At 38.2% G+C, this 16,509-nt stretch overlaps 1 protein-coding gene across 1 annotated transcript in view; it reads right to left on the bottom strand.

The window, feature by feature from the left end:
* Positions 1–579: 579 nt before the first annotated feature.
* Positions 580–16,509, bottom strand: part of CDKL3 (cyclin dependent kinase like 3) — a 38,017-nt gene continuing 22,087 nt past the window's right edge. The window contains exons 8-14 of the mRNA XM_084637723.1: positions 12,616–12,769; positions 11,763–11,840; positions 9,246–9,583; positions 8,183–8,276; positions 7,054–7,216; positions 6,007–6,104; positions 580–1,107 (exon numbers count right to left, since the gene is read on the bottom strand). Coding sequence (XP_084493849.1) covers positions 1,057–1,107; positions 6,007–6,104; positions 7,054–7,216; positions 8,183–8,276; positions 9,246–9,583; positions 11,763–11,840; positions 12,616–12,769 — 976 coding nt within the window. The 3' untranslated portion in view covers positions 580–1,056. The remainder of the gene's footprint in view (positions 1,108–6,006; positions 6,105–7,053; positions 7,217–8,182; positions 8,277–9,245; positions 9,584–11,762; positions 11,841–12,615; positions 12,770–16,509) is intronic.

The raw sequence follows: 16,509 nt of genomic DNA, 5'->3' as shown, positions 1-16,509 counted from the left end.
AAGTAATAACACCCCACCCTTCCAAATCTCAGCATAGTCTCTCATCTCTAAATTCAAATATCCCCACTATGTGAGCATTGTGTATAACAGTGGGTCTACTCTGGGAATGTATTGGTTCAGTGCTGGTGAGGAGGCGGCAAAGGATCATCCAGCACACATAAAACAGAAATTCCAAGCTGCTGGCTACACGCTAGTGATATTACACATTTGCCTACAACAACTCTGCATTGGGGGGGGGGGGGGAACGGACGACTGTACAGCTAATTCACATTCACAGCTGAGACAACCCACAAAACATGTTTTTTATTATAATTAGTGCCTGTCAGTCAAATACTTCCCATTTAAACCTATCAACACTTAAGAAGAGCTAGAGTGTCACTGCTGCATAGTTGGCTTACGGCAAATAGCAAGGCGAAATTGTATGGACTCTGGTATATATGTTTAATCTTGCATGCCTCAGACATTAAATAAAAATCAATTAAACTGTTCTCAAGTGACCTAATTTTGATTGTTTGATCGCTTTGCTACCATAAAATCTGCTTTTTTAAAATGTTAGTAGTATTTAAATAGTATATTTTAATTGCTAGATTTAAACAGCCACCATGTTAAATAGCCATAAAGTGAAACAGGTACTTTTAATAAAGTTTACACGTTGGGTCTTTTTTAAATGTTCCACTCTTTTCTTTAGATTTCCCTTAGCCCCAAATACCTATCCTTAAGTTATGTTTAATTCTCCCGGTTTGGTTTCTTTTCACTATAAAGTTTTACATATTTTACTACCAAGTATTTTTCTTCCTTATCTCCTAAGGATAAAGACAAGAAGGAAAATGAGGGTCCTCATAATAAGGTACTCAGTGGCTTCTTCTCCCTCCTTGCAGTGTGGAGGATACACTACAAACCATTGCTGCGGTTAGCTAAATTGTTGTTACAGTACTTAGAAACTTCAAACTCTGATGCTACAGCTTTGTATGTATAGAATGAGGAAGCTTCACCTCCTCCAGTTTATTGTGATCTAATAGTTTGGGGAAAAGACAAAGGAATAAAGGAAATCCTGATTCATCCAGTCAGTGATGATTTAACAACTTTTCCAGATGCTCCAGTGACCTTCTGGAAAATAAAATAAATATAGTTAATAGAGAAGTTAAAATATGTAATAATTAAAATGAAAAATTAGGGCAGGAAGACCTGGTATGTGCTTCCTAATTCCTGACATGCCACTTATCCTTCCATCCCCTCTTTATACAATTTACATTCATTTTGCACACCCACTGAATGCCAAATCACTCAAATTTACACTAGTTCACCTCTCACACACACTTACACATGACGTGTAACTGTTTACATTGTTGTTGAATATGGCCTATAGTCAATAAAGGCAGGATTAGCAACATAGGAAACAGCAATAAGGAATACAAAATATCTATTAATGATCTGTTATCTTTCTCTGTTCTTCCAGTATGCATCTGTTTTCCTGGAGTACATTTTCCCTTGCACAGATGCATGCTATTGTTTGTTAAGCTTGCAGTGCTGTGCAGGTTCCTCTTACATAAGCATACTGATCTCTCTAATGGGTCATTAATCCATAAATGTGTTAAATTAATTCAGACATGCAAATTAGAGAAACATGGTTAAAACATTACTATAGTATCAGAAGCTTGATATATTTTTGTTGTTTTAAATACCACAAAGGCCAATTCATGTTATGGACTGTCAGCTTGCAAAACATATTTAACTACATTAAAGATTTTGAAATAATATTTCAGAACACAAAAAGTCTATAAACTGAGCAAGCCTTTTTATTTCTAAGAATTACACACACACCTAAACAATTTATGTATTAAAAATACTCCTTCTTGTCTGAGACAAGTTTCAACATAGAGTGAACTCTTATGGTTCACTCAAATAAAAAAAAAAAAAATAGATGGACAATTAACCGTAGCATTCCCTGCAGATACTGTAATACCACAGCTGAAACAAGAACTTGGTTATATTCTGCATACATACTGGACATATATTCCTTCTCCCTTTTAACATTAACTTTATTGTTATTACATGTTTCCCAGACCCGTTTATCAATAAAAAGCTGATGTAGCTGTGAAACAATGCGCTGTAGAAACCTATTGTTTAAAGTTTCACACCTATCCCAATGTCTTTGTTCATAGTTCATATAAGGAAAATGTTTTCCACCTTGCAACTGGTTTCCCTTAAAATGATAAAGTATTAAAAATGAACTAAAATGACCATCTTGGCTGTTCCAATTCAGGAATTTTCCGTGAGCCAAATAATTTTTACTGAGTGTTACACCAAGAGTAAGTTATCTTAACAATTGCTTACTCCAAGAGCATGAATATTTTCAGTACATAAATGTCTGGAATTAATTTCTTTTATTTTCAGAAACTACAACGAAAATAGTAAGTACAACCCTAATGAGCAAAGGATGTGTGCAGCTCACCATCCAAAATAATAAACAAGAAAACACAAGAGGCCAGGTTTTTAACCCTGACATCTGATTTTGTGTACCCACTTTTGTAAAGTGCACGTATATCAGCCTTGCATATGCAAACAATCTATAAATGGGGTAGCTGGCCATTAAAATGCCCAATCTGCATGTGCAAAATGCATACACAACCACATATGCAGTCACAATAAATTGTTTGGAAAAAATGGGTGCTAAAATTAAACAGACAGAAAATTTGGCCCACATTACCCTAAAGCATCTGAACACATCAAATGATCCATTATTATCTGGTACACTATTACAGAAGTCTTAAATCATCTTCTATCAGAGAAAAGAGTAACAGGCTCTTACAGAAATGCCAGACTAATTAATGACCTTTAGCCAATCTTAGATCAGCTGGACATCCAGTAGTGATAGGTGTACAGATTTTATACATAATACTGGAAGGAGCCTAATGTTGGTACTTAGCCTTCAAAAATAAGTTTTGTGTGTTTCAGATTTCATAAACGTTTAATGTAGCTTCATTTATATAAGCAATTTTAGGACCAATGCATTCTAAAGTAATTTCCTGGAGAATAACCATATATTACGTGAAGTCTATAAAATTTTCTGCAGAATTATCCAAATATCTTCATTTATGAAAGATTAAATAGAAAAGCACAGATTTTACTGTACTGTGATTCTGCAGTCTCTCAAGCTTCATGTTTCTACACTGCTTATTCTACATCCGGCAGATTGGTTTTATTTTCACTTTGTGTATTTCCAGTATTCTAGAAAATAAATTGATAAGGAACGTTAGTTGATTGGCTATTCATTCTTACATCTATTCAGTTTTATATTCACACTGTTTCTCTGCTAACAGTTTTTGCATTGCAGCACTAACTGCTAAAAGCCGTCAGATTTGTGAATCAATGAAAAATGATGCCTTTAACCATGCCCCAAACTCCTCTTCACTAGTGTGAATAGCTACTAGAGACCCAAGCAGTGTACTCTCTTATTTCTCATTTCCTCCATCAGATCCTAGCTGATGATGAAGATTAAAGCCCTTGACATTCAAGACAGTGCTGTCTTTTGTTTTCCACTTGTCCAGCCAGATCAGACACTTGGCATCAACTACTGGTGTCATGGGCAGGTACGGCCTATGAAGCATTGAACTGTCATCCTCAACCATTTCATTCAATGTCAGATTTTTCCAAATGTATAACATTGTCCCATAACACTCTATGATGTAAAAGCATATAGTTGTGTTCAGCTTTACTCTTTTCTTGACTCTTGTAATATTTGTGCACAAAGATGTTAGGACTCAGTTACGCAACAATTCTTCACAGTGTATATCCAGAAACTAGGGTACCATTGAAGCTTTTTATATCATTGAAGCGGCATGAATTTTCCTTTCTGGCACAGTTCAGTTCTCACTATGTAAATATACGAAAACTGAAAATTATGGAAAATGTAATCAAATGATAATGGGAAAAATCCCTAGGTCCTTAATCAATTTTCAGTTAGCTCTTACTCAGGTAAGTAGTAACTGGCTTTAGTGGGAGCTGACCTCAGTAAAAATGGAGTAAGAACCTCAGGATATGGCCTGTTTAATAAGAGCTGACATTTATACAGAACTTTTCCTCAATAGAGTTCAAAGTGCTTTATGAAGATTATGTAAGCATGACTACCCCATTTGATATATGAGGGAACTGAGGTACAGAAGAGTTTAAGGTTATACTGCGAAGTATGCAATACATTTAAGTTACAGACTTTATAATCATACACTTTACAATGGACTGCAAATAAATTATTTTTTCAGTCTCTCTTACTGTAAAACAATATTTCATATCATTTCATAAACATGTGATATAGCATGGTAAAGCCAAAAAGGAGGAGTTTGGTATGCTATTTGATTCACTGACATGCCCACAAATGTTGCAACCCTTGTGCTTTCCCCTATTACTTTTAAAGCCTAACCTGTTGGTGACAGTACACATGAGTTAATGGAGTGTCTAGCACAAGAGATGCACATAGGTGCTGGATCATATACAGGATTTACAGTTTGGTTCAATGGCTCTTAGAACCCCCACTATACAATTGTTTACAGTTTGTAAGATATTGCCCTTCTGTTAAATATTGTTTATGCTAAAAATGATCCATCATGGAACAATGCATTATCTATTGAAATCCTGGTCTTCCTCCACACACACAAATGGATTTCAGATAGTGCCTAATTATGATATTGAGATGCAGCATGTCCTACTGGAACAGAATGAAACTGGGGGCGAGGAACTCCTGAACTCTAATCCCAGCTCTAACACTGATTCCAAGTGATTCTTTGGGCAAGCTACCTGTGCTTATCTTCTCTGGGTCTCAATTTCCCCTTCTGGAAAATGGAGAAAATAATACTTACTTTGCTGCTTCACAGAGATATTCTGAAGTTTAATTACAGGTTTCAGAGTAACAGCCGTGTTAGTCTGTATTCGCAAAAAGAAAAGGAGTACTTGTGGCACCTTAGAGACTAACCAATTTATTAGAGCATAAGCTTTTGTGAGCTACAGCTCACTTCATCAGATGCATCTGATGAAGTGAGCTGTAGCTCACGAAAGCTTATGCTCTAATAAATTGGTTAGTCTCTAAGGTGCCACAAGTACTCCTTTTCTTGAAGTTTAATTAGTTAACATTTGTACAATGTTTCAAAATTATAAACTGCTACAGATATGCTAAGTATTACAACTGTGTGTAATTTCAGGTTGGGAAATAGCAAAGGAATTTGTTCTGTGTTTGGCAACTAGACAATCATACTCTGATCCTTATATCCACCCCCAGACATGTCTCGCTTTGGGGTGAGTAATTACTGTGTTTGGTTGCAATGCAAATTTGGAAACCTCTTCCCTTTACAAGCAGGGAAAGATGTGGATTGATTTTTGCCCTGCTTGAGTGCAGAGATCCTCAGACAATTGGCAGATCTGCTTCTGAACCTTCCAGACAGTAGCATTTTACTCTTACCTATTTTGATTGCATTGTCAGAAAATGGAAAGCAAGGAGTTTCTGTAGGAGTATCTGGGGATATAGTGAGCAGAATCAAGACTAGCTCAGTAAAGTCAATAAAGTAGCATCTGGTTACACCGGGTCTGAACTGGTTTATTGTGTATTAAGTTCAACATATTCTCTGCAGTCATGGATTCTGACAGTAGATCAATTGTTTGCCAGTTGTAGTCATTTATCTTCATCTTAAGTAAAGTTCCAATTCTTAATCATGTATTACATTCTGAAGCAGTAGAGTTATATTTTCAGTTACTGTGTTAGAAATACGGCTAATAACTGCTATCTATTATTTACAAATTTAATTATGCAACATGCTTATTTGTAAGTTACTGAACAAGGGAAATGTATATCAGATACAACATCTAGTTTTTAATGAGCTTGTGATTTTAAGTTTTTATCCAATTTCCAGCTAGGTTTACTGAGACACAAGACAGTAATTTTTCCTCATGTTCACATAGTGAGTCAATAGCCCAACCCACATGATTTCTCTACTAAACAAACATACCATATTAATTTACCTCTTGTTTTTCTTGATTCTGATCCACGTGTAGTAAAGATGGTATTTTAGATACTTCAGATTTCTTTGACTCCCTCTTCAGCACTTTTACCTGTTTAACTTTTACAAATAGATACCTTATTATTTCTGCATATTGTAGTTTTTTCCTTTCTACATGCTCCTTCAGTTTCATCTTCTATGTTTAAATGGTTATTTTTGAAATAGTGTTGAACAAGAAAACCAGGGTCATACTGAAAATTGAGTATGGAGATTACAGAAGAAGACAACCAGTTATTGTATGCTGGAGCACTGAATATGAGATACAGTTCCCATTTAAATTCAGACTCTGATCATTTTAATTAGAAGAACCAAATTACGGATATGCTACTAAGGGTGTCCATTTGGCTACACAGCTGCTGTTACTTGAACTAGTCTCTAGATGTCATTGTTTCCCATAGCGACACAAGGTAGGTGAGGTAATATCTTTTCTTGGACCAGCTTCTGTTGGTGAGAAAGACAAGCTTTTGAGCTTACACAGAGCTCTTGTCCTAAAGAAGAGCTCTATGTAAGCTCGAAAGCATGTCTCTGTTACCAACAGAAGTTGGTCTAATAAAAGATATTACCTCACTGAGCTTGTCTCGCTAATAACCTGGGACCAGCACACCTACAACATAACTGCACACAACAATGGAAGATATCTTTGATTCCCTAGAAATCCTGATTGAAGCTCATTTGTCTAGCAGTTCACATTCGTGGAAATACAAATAAAATAAAACAAGCTGACAAAAAATTCCAAACTCTATTTTTAAGATTTGTTTAATATGTTAAAAATAAAGGACCTCTTTAAAAGATGGCGCTAACTTCAATTTGCAAATGAGGACGCTTGTCCAGTCCAAAGACTCAGATGAGTGCACAGCAGTGATTTTGTCCAATCTGATGCATTTTTTTTCTCAGCACCTTCCACCAAAAATCACATACTGGTATCTAAGTCTTGGTTAGATTAACCCTTCTTTTCAACTGGCACTTGATGCAGATTTGCAAACAGCAAAAGGCAATTACAATGTCATACCTTCCATTCCTTTCAGCTCCTTTTGTTGTGCTGTTACTGGAAGTTCTGGAAAATGGATGTCTTTCTTTTCAGATTTTGAAATACTGCGTTTCTTTCGGTTCATATTGGCCATTTGATCAATCTGAGCAGCTCGTTCATACAGTGTGACTTTTTCTGTTTGAGTCTAAACAGAAAATCACAATATATTTAAAACTGTATGTGACATGGGTATGGCTGTTACCTATATCTTTCTTGGCATGTTTCAAAAGGTTGCCACCAACTAAACAAAGTAAAATATATTAAAAGTTCAAACTTCAATAATGTTCCAGAAGCCAAGGTCTTCATATGCTAGAGGAAGCTAACTATGTATCACTACCAGTTATGAATCACCATTATGGGATAGGAGAACATTTAGAATTTTTATCTTTCAAAAAAGGTCTATCATAATGTAGCTCTGGGTCCCCTGCAGGTGGTGGTATTCAGGGACATAGGCACTTACATCAGCGTGTATTGTTTGCCACCTTACCAATTTAAAAATGAAGAAGCATACAATTACTTTGTCATACCTCCTTGCATGTGGGAATGGTCAGTTGACCTGAGACACACCAAAATAAAAACGTGTGTTATTCTTTGGCCCCACCAGCGTTTTCACAATAAAAGATAGGAAGTGAGCTCTGAAGGGAAATGAGTATATTTGTTAATGCCAAAAAGTGGGGTTCTTGGGATGAAGGTATGATTGGTAACTGGTCAAGGATTATCATGGAGAAAACCTAACAGTGACACTAGTGCGAGAGATGTTCGTGAAAGTGTAAAACTCTCAAGACTATAGGGCAAAATCCTGGATCCACTGACATCAATGGTGAAACACTCATTAATGGGTCCAGGATTTCATCCAGAGTCTGAATTTCTTTTACTCTAGTTTCTGGAGCTGCTCCTCCATTCCCACTTCCCTCCACCACCCCCTCCCCTTCCACCAGCTGGGAGTCTCCAGAAACAACTAGGCCTGTCCTTAAATAAGAGTTTCACAACATGGAAGTCTTATGTGTCAACAGGAAAAGTACAAACAGATAAGACAGTAGCATGAAATACAGAATACTATGGAAGAGAGAAGAAAGGGTTTAATTTTAAATGACCAGTTTTATAAACATACTTGAGCCAGAGTCCCATCATCCTGTCTGTTGTTTGGACCTATTTGTCCCACTGACTGCCAAGGGCTTCTCCTTTTCTTTGCTTTTTCAGGTAGCCTATGACAAAGAAATACAACTATAATATGCAACATTGATTATCAGTTAAGTGCTATATGTGCTCGTTATGTAAACAAACATGCACATTCACAAATGTATTCTAAACTAGCTTTGTTGGTGCGGGTGGTGTCTGGCATCTGAGAACAGACATATCTCAACACAGCTTTGGAGACTGCCATTTAATAGTAATACTTAGTATTTAAACACTACATTTCATGTTTTAATTATTTTAACAACATTAACTAATTAATTTTTACAACATTCTTATAATAGTGATAGGAAATATTATCCCAAGTGTACAGAAGGGAAACAGACAAAAGAAAAGCTAAGATTACTGATCTAAGGTCATAGAGGGAGTCACTGTCAGGGCAAGGATTTATATGCAGGAGTTCCTGCCTTGAGATTTTCCTCTGACTTTTCCATGCATCTATCTCCATCTCCCATAATATTCACAGATGCCCACCACCACGCTGCAGCCACTTTTACAGTGCTCACCCTCCAGCCAGAGGACCACTTGCCAACTTGTCAAAAGCTGAAAGGCTACATCTTATTTGGAAAAAAAAAAAGCAGATTACAGGAACCCTCTTCTTCTGAAAGAACAGTTGCTCTCATTTTAATAGTGGTGTGGCCTGTAGAAATGATTGATCTCAGTTTGTCCTATCTTTGATCCAAAAGACCTGACCTGGCTCAATCCAGGACAGGACAAGTCATCTCTGTGGGCTCCATCTGTGTACTTAAGATGAAGCAGTGATGTGGGCTGCACTGTGAAATGTCACAGCCACAGCTGGCCTTTAGCTAGCCCTAGTCATACAGCATATTAACCAAATGAAAGAATCGTTCATTTAACCAAACCATCACTAGATACGTAAATATGGGTAAAAGTGAATTCATTTCAAAAGATATTTCTATTAATTAAAGAGTGACTGTCTATTCAAACACTACCTCATTATGTAAGCAATAGGCTCTAACCTTGTATTTGAGTGTGGGAAGGGTGAATTGAAATTTGCAGTAGTAAGGTTCCCACAATTTGGATTGATGGGTGGCATTGTTGTACCAACTGCTATTAGTGGAGGATCTTCCTTCACACCGCTGGGATCGTTGCTAGCTGCTGCAGTGGTGGTTATCTCAGTGATTGTAGGTTTACTCTCTTGAGGAAAACTGGGAGGATTCTGTGAGGAAGGAGCCCACTGATTAACTGCATCTTCTTGTTCAATCTTTTTTATTTCTGGAATCTCTGGTTTCCCTCCTCCTTTCACTTTTGTACCTTTTACTTTTAAGTCCTTTGATTTTTTGTCCTTTTCAATATCCTGGAAGAGATACTATATCAAAATATACATACACTCTGAAACATAATATGTCACTTAATTTAGTCTGCTAGGTCCTGGTCATGCGAGGTGTTGAGTGTCTTTCAATTCCCATTGAGTTCATTGAGAGTGGAGAGTGCTTATTGCTCTGTAGGACTGGACCCTACCATTGTTTATGCTTTGGGAGTCCAAATGCTCTTTTCAGACCATCAAAGATTTTTAGAACTTGTAAATTCAGTTGTTCAAATTCAAGCATCAAATGATGACATCAAATGTACCAAGGTGGCAAGATCATTTTAAAATAAATAATAATACATTATTATATTGCTGTCCCAGTAGAGGGAAACATAAATTGTATTTCTAACACAAAGTTTGTTTCAGGCAGACTCCTTTGCCATTTAATAACTTGAAAACTTTTAAAAATGGAAGTGTTAATGAAAGGACTATTTAACCTGGCAGCCACATGTCAGAATAAAACTCTAGCTACAGCTTAAAATTAACAACAACAACAAAGAAGTTTCAAGTCAGTAGTTTAATGTGGGATTTTATTTTCTTTTTCCCAGCCCTATCTGCTCAGGGGCTGAGGTTACTCTGTTGATGGTGACTGGCCAGAGCAGATAGGGTACCAACAACTATACTGGGACACTGCAACAACAGGTAAGTGACATTTCCCCCATCTCTTAAATGAAGGTCTAGCAAGCTACTAGGACTCTGTTTTTCCCCATATTTTCCTTGGTTTGACTCTTGCTGTATGTCTTATAGGAGGACTACAGGCCTAGGGTTAATTGGAGGGTGGTGGGACAAACGAACCAAGCATATGTAGAAAACTGAGCTGCTGACAGGCCAAACAACCACTTCTATACATAGTGGCGGGGAGAGAGCCTTTATCCCTGAAATGTTCTGGGTCTACTGCCAGAAGCCAGCTCCTTCCTCGGCCTCCCTTCCCTGGATCAGCAGTAGACTGCTCCACTCACCTGCTAATCTCCTGTTCCCCAAATTTGTCTCTTGCCGGTGGTAGATCAGTTGGTGAGGGAAGTATGCGGGAAACAGAGGAAAGAACAGAGCAGGAGCTACTCAGGAGAAAGAGAGAGCGTGAGTGTGTATGTGTGTGTAAGCAGAAGCACCCGTCTGTCCTGTCAGAGGCTTCCTTCCCGCTGAGGATGCACTTATATTCTTGGCTTCCCACCCACAAACTGAGCCCTAGCACTGTGGTCTTCCTCTCTATCTACCCTCGCTAGACCTAGAGAAGGGAAGGAGAGGGGAAAATATCACTTACCTGCTGCAGTATCCTAACATAATAGCCAACTAGCTTCTGGTCAGAATGTCATCAGCAGAATAACCTTAATATATGCCTTCATCAAGGAAATAGGATGTGGCCTAAGAAAAACAAAATGTGAATTAAATTTAGACTGCTGATTTGAATATATTTTTCTAACACTCTAAATGGAGTCCGGAATTAAAGGACCTATGCATACCTGCAAAGTGTAGCTAGGGGAATAAAAGGCTATAACCATGCTTTAAAGGGACATGCAGTCAACCTAAAAATTACACTTCAAGTAACAACCAAGATTACTTACTGTAACTAAAAGCAATTCGAGAAAAAATAATAATCTATTTTTTGTTTATTTTTATTATGACAGTACTTAGTGAACAGTCAATTCCACTTTTTATAACCAGTCAATCTCTTATTTAGTTTGTGTCGTCATTCACACAGCAACAGAGAATAGAAAAAACATTTTTACAAATAGGGAAGTGTGATTACAAAACCACAAAATTTGCCAGTAGATCTAGACTTAGTACTTAAAAGTACTTTTAATTAATGTTTTGAAATTGACTGGATTTTAGACTGATTATGTCCCTTTAATATAGTATTATTTGTTTCTGGAATACTGTGATTCTCCTACCTTTTCATCATGGGGACCACTTCATAACGAAAATAGCCTCTCATGGATCATCTCTCCTCTCAGCCCCTCACTGCTTGGTTCTCAAATTGTTCCAATACCAGTGTTGCTATTTGTATCTTATTGGTGTTTCTGAACAACACTAATATTATGGATTCCTCAACTAATAAAGTGGTCTCAAACTTTCCTTTAAAGGCAGGGTATGTGTTTTCATCTGTCTTTGGAAAGTGCCTAGCACATTTTTGGTGCTACCACAATATGAATAATAATTTGCAAATCACCAAGAAATGTTCCTTGCTCCCTAGTTTGAGGACCGCTTTACAACTGGAAGAATCCTTGGTACTGTTGTCCCAAAACATCTGTAAGATATAAATGGCAATAGAAAGTGTTATATATACAGGTAGCTAGCAGATAGATTAGAAAGGTATCTAAATGAAGTCACATAGGATTCTTGCTTCTTTCATCATCTTTTCATCAGATTTACTCTAACTACAGACATCTAGACTCCAGTTCAGCAAAGTATTTAAGCATGTGCTTAAGTTTATCCCTAAAGTTAAGCATGTGCTTAAGTGCTTTGCTGAATCAGGATCCCAATGAATATATCAAAATATAAGATAATGGATTAACAATTTTGTTTCACTTTGATAATATTTGTCTCTCTGAATGTAACAGACCAAATTCATTCCTACTCTAACTACACTGACTTCAGAAACACAGTCCAATCTATTACAGTAGAACCTCTAGAGTTACAAAGACCAGAGTTACAAACTGACCAATCACCCACACACCTCATTTAGAACCAGAAGCACACAATCAGGCAGCAGCAGAGACAAAAAAAAAGAAGAAGCAAATACAGTGCTGTACTGTGTTAAACGTAAACTACTAAAAAAAAAGGGGGGAAAGCAGCATTTTTCTTTTACATAGTAAAGTTTCAAAGCCGTATTAAGTCAACATTAAGTGGTTGAAATAACAACCATAACATTTTGTTCAGACAAACATTTCAGAGTTACGAACAGCCTCCATTCCCGAGGTGTTTGTAACTCTGAGGTTCTACTGTACCTCTATATTGTAGTTATACAGTTTAAGATGATAATTTAATGCAACAATAAATATTTTAAGGAAATTAATTCTCACCTTCCCAACCACTGGACCATTCTGAGAAGCAATAATATGAATAGTTCTCTTTTCATCTTTTATTAGTTCAATCTCTTTATTATTCTCTCTGAGTTTTGAAAGAGAATTTAACTTTGCTTCTTGTAATAATTTAGCCTTCAGTTCTGGTAAGAATCTGATAAAGTGAAATATTCTTTTTATTTTCATACATACAGTTTTTCCCTTAACATTTTATGGCCAATACTTAACCTAACCCATTAATTAACAAATTTACCTGCCAAATATCTCATGAACAGATTTATGCATGATGCAACTATATTTGGCAAAACTATGAAGCATGTCAATAAAGGACATATCTTTTACAAATTTGATTTTGGCTCTTTAGACAAAAGTTTTTAAAAATGTTTGCTAATAAGTACATTATGTTCCTTAGAAAGTCTTTTTCAAAAGGCAAAATTTATTCATGTTTAGAAGGTTCATTTTAGTGTTGACAAATTATATACTAGTCTATTTATTGTTGTTCTAAAATTCAAGGAAACTTCTTGGCATCAAACATTAACAAAATCCCTTTTAGGTCTGACTGATTCAACATATGTCTCGCCAGTTTTGCAACATTTTTGATAGACGCTTTAATTCTTTTTTGCTAAATTCTTGACACCAACATAATTAATCCTGAAAAAGAAAAGTTCACACTGATCTAATTCACACACTATTGTTTTGCATCATGTATAATTTACATTCACTGTACTAATTAGTAGTTAGTTATAATTCCAAACTGAAAAGTATAGTGTTATTCCAGGTTTCAGAGTAACAGCCGTGTTAGTCTGTATTCGCAAAAAGAAAAGGAGTACTTGTGGCACCTTAGAGACTAACCAATTTATTAGAGCATAAGCTTTCGTGAGCTACAGCTCACTTCCTCAGTGTTATTCCAAACCATTAATTCAATTTCATGTTTTGTTTTGTTTTTTTCTGGCCACTAGAAATCAGTTTTGAGAAAGGTGGCTGACACTAGTCCTCCTCAAAACTACAACACAGAGAAATTAAAACATTTAAATTATTGTACACAACTGCTCTTAAGAACCAAACATTTAGGGCTGGTCTACACTAGAAACTTACATGTGTATAGGTACATCCCTCAAGGGTGTGAAAAATCCAGACCCCTGAGAGACATAGTTATACCAACCTAACCCATAGTGTAGACAGTGCCAGGTTGATGGAAGAATTCTTCTGTCGATCTAACTACTGTTTCTCGGGGAGGTGGATAAGGTACAGTGATGAGAGAAGCCCTCCCTTCAGCAAAGGTAGTGTCTACTCAGGCTTTGTCTACTCTAAAAAATTAAGTCGGCTTCACTACGTCACTCAAGGGTGTGAAAAATATGTCCCTGAGTGACATAGTTAAGGTGACCTAATCCCCAGTGTAGACAGCTGTAGTGTCTTAAGTGTAGACATACCCAGTGAAGCGCTACAGCAGTGCAGCTGCAACGGCACAGTTGTGCTGCTGTAGTGTGTCAGGTGTAGACATTCTGCCTGCTTCATTGAGGGTGTGTGTATTGGGAAAAATCTGTACATTTTTGCAATGTAAAAAAAAAAACCCATGTATATGCATGCAAAACAGGTAATACCACAAATTAATGGGCACTTGTGTGTGCAATTAGAGATTTTGGGCAAACCCCTGGGTTTCTGAGGTTGCAAAGTGGCACACCCATTATGCCCCTCCCCTCATAGAAACGGTGACCTTTAAGCTATGAACTTCTTTGTGCATTTTCTATTGTTCTCTATATTACTGATTCAACACTAAGGCTACATCTACACTTGGAGATAGGGGTGTGATCCCCCACTTGTGTACACATACTCGCACTAGCTCTCATTGAGCTAGCATGCTAAAAACAGAAGTGTAGCTGCAGTAAGACGGGCAGTGGCAAGCAGCAGCATGGGCTAGCCACCTCGAGTACAAATCCACCCAGAACTTGTGGGTACACACTCGGCGTGGCTAGCCCAGGCCAACACTTGCCACTGCCCATGCTACCATGCTTACACTACTATTTTTAACATATTAGCTCAATGAGAGCTAGTGAGAGAATGTGTATGCAAACTGGGAATTGCACCCCAGCTCATAACCTCAGAAACCTATGTATGTGCCCAAAAGCTCAGGCCTATAGTGTAGGCGTTGCCTTACTGAAGACAATGGAAGAAATCGGATCAACTTCAGTGGGCATCAGGCCAGGTCCTATAGGTATAGCTGGCTAACTATCTAAATGCAGGCCAGGGTGATGTAATATAAAGGAGTGTGGTATAACGTAAAGTTTTAGGAATGGCTGTGTTACTGATGAGTGATGAAACTAAGAGTGAATTATATAGGCTATCCCAGAAGAATGTTGATAAAACCATTATTCTGCCCACATCATCATGTCCTCTATATGTATCAGAGAAAATGTATTTTCCAAAGTGCTTTGGAGAGTTTTTAAAATGCTACTGGAAATATTTTTGGTATTCATCCACCTGTGAATCCAGATGCCTTAGTTACCATGAGTTCAACATACAAGGGCGAAAGAGAGCCCAAAAAATCTAAATGTGGTCTAAAACAGCTTTTCTGTAGATGAAAATATGACAGTTTTAAGGTCTAATATCTTGCAATCAGCTAGGGCTAAAAGTAAGAGTCTCAACAGAAAGATGGTAATTTCCCTTTCCCAGGGTATAATGATTTTGTTTCTAGCCCTAACAAATTATAAGATATCTAATTGTGACCATTTAAATGCGAACACTGTTAAGTACAGCCAATCACTTTTTTCACTCCTGCTTAGTTTTAAAAAAAACCCTAGAAAATTAAATGCAACACTTATTTAAGTAATTTTAGCACAATTAAATTCAATAAATATAAGGAAATGCAAAATTTAAGATTTCAGCAGCAATGTTAAGTCAATTTTGTTACACATACATTGTATTACATACAAAAAACTTCATATGAACATTTTTAAGATTGCAAAGTCAAGCTCTAAAAGGTTAGGAAATGCCAGAATTAAGGCAACCTTAATTCGGACCTATTGTGCATATGTTTTACAATACAGTCTTTAATAACATGATCACATACTATCTTTTCCACAAGTTTCTCATCCTAGTCCTACTCTCCCCTTCTGGGATTGCTTTCTGAGTTCCAAACTCCCCTTACCACTCCTAGTTCTCCCTATCTGCACATCCAATCCTAATCTCCTTGCCCAGCCTCTCACTCCCCACTATTCCAGCTTTCAGTCCCAGACTCTCTGCCCCAGCTCCAGCCTTTCCTCTCTCCCAGTCCCAGCATTCCCTTCCCCACAATTACCAGTCCCAGTTTGCGTGACCAGCCCAGGACTGGTGCAATCACTAGGTGAACTAGGCAGTTGCCTAAAGCGCCAAGTGGTTGGGGGCGGTGGTGGAGCGGAGGTGAGCTGGGGCGGGGAGGGCTGCCTGCAGCAAGTAATGGGGGGGAGGAGGGGAGACGGCGCGCAGGGGAACCGCTCCCCGCCCCAGCTCCCCTCTGCTCCACCTCCTCCACTGAGCACCACCCTGCTCTGCTTCTCTTCCTCCCAGGCTTGTGCACCAAACAGCTGATTAGCGCTGCAAGCCTGGGAGGCGGGAGAAGCAGCGGGGTGCTTGGGGAGGAGACGAAGCAGAGGTTAGCAGAGGTGAGCTGGGGCAGGGAGCTGCTGCACGCGGCTCCCTGGGCCGAGGGGAGGGAGGGGGTGGTGGGGAGCTGCCGCAGGTGGGGCTCCTCAGGCTGAAGGGGGGGAGTGATGGAGGGGAGCTGCCGCGGGGAAAGGGTGCCTCAGGGCGGGGAGCTGCCCCAGGGTTCCTGGGGGGGGGGGGGGGCAGGTGCAAGGTGGAAGTTTCGCCTAAGGTGCGAAACATCCTTGCACCAGCTGTGGACCAGCCAGTCCCAGT

Source organism: Lepidochelys olivacea, assembly GCF_965140295.1.
Source record: "Lepidochelys olivacea isolate rLepOli2 genome assembly, chromosome: 8".
NCBI classification, from domain to species: domain Eukaryota; kingdom Metazoa; phylum Chordata; order Testudines; family Cheloniidae; genus Lepidochelys; species Lepidochelys olivacea.
Note: the sequence above shows the minus strand (reverse complement) of the source record. Positions and strands in the feature narration are given on the sequence as shown.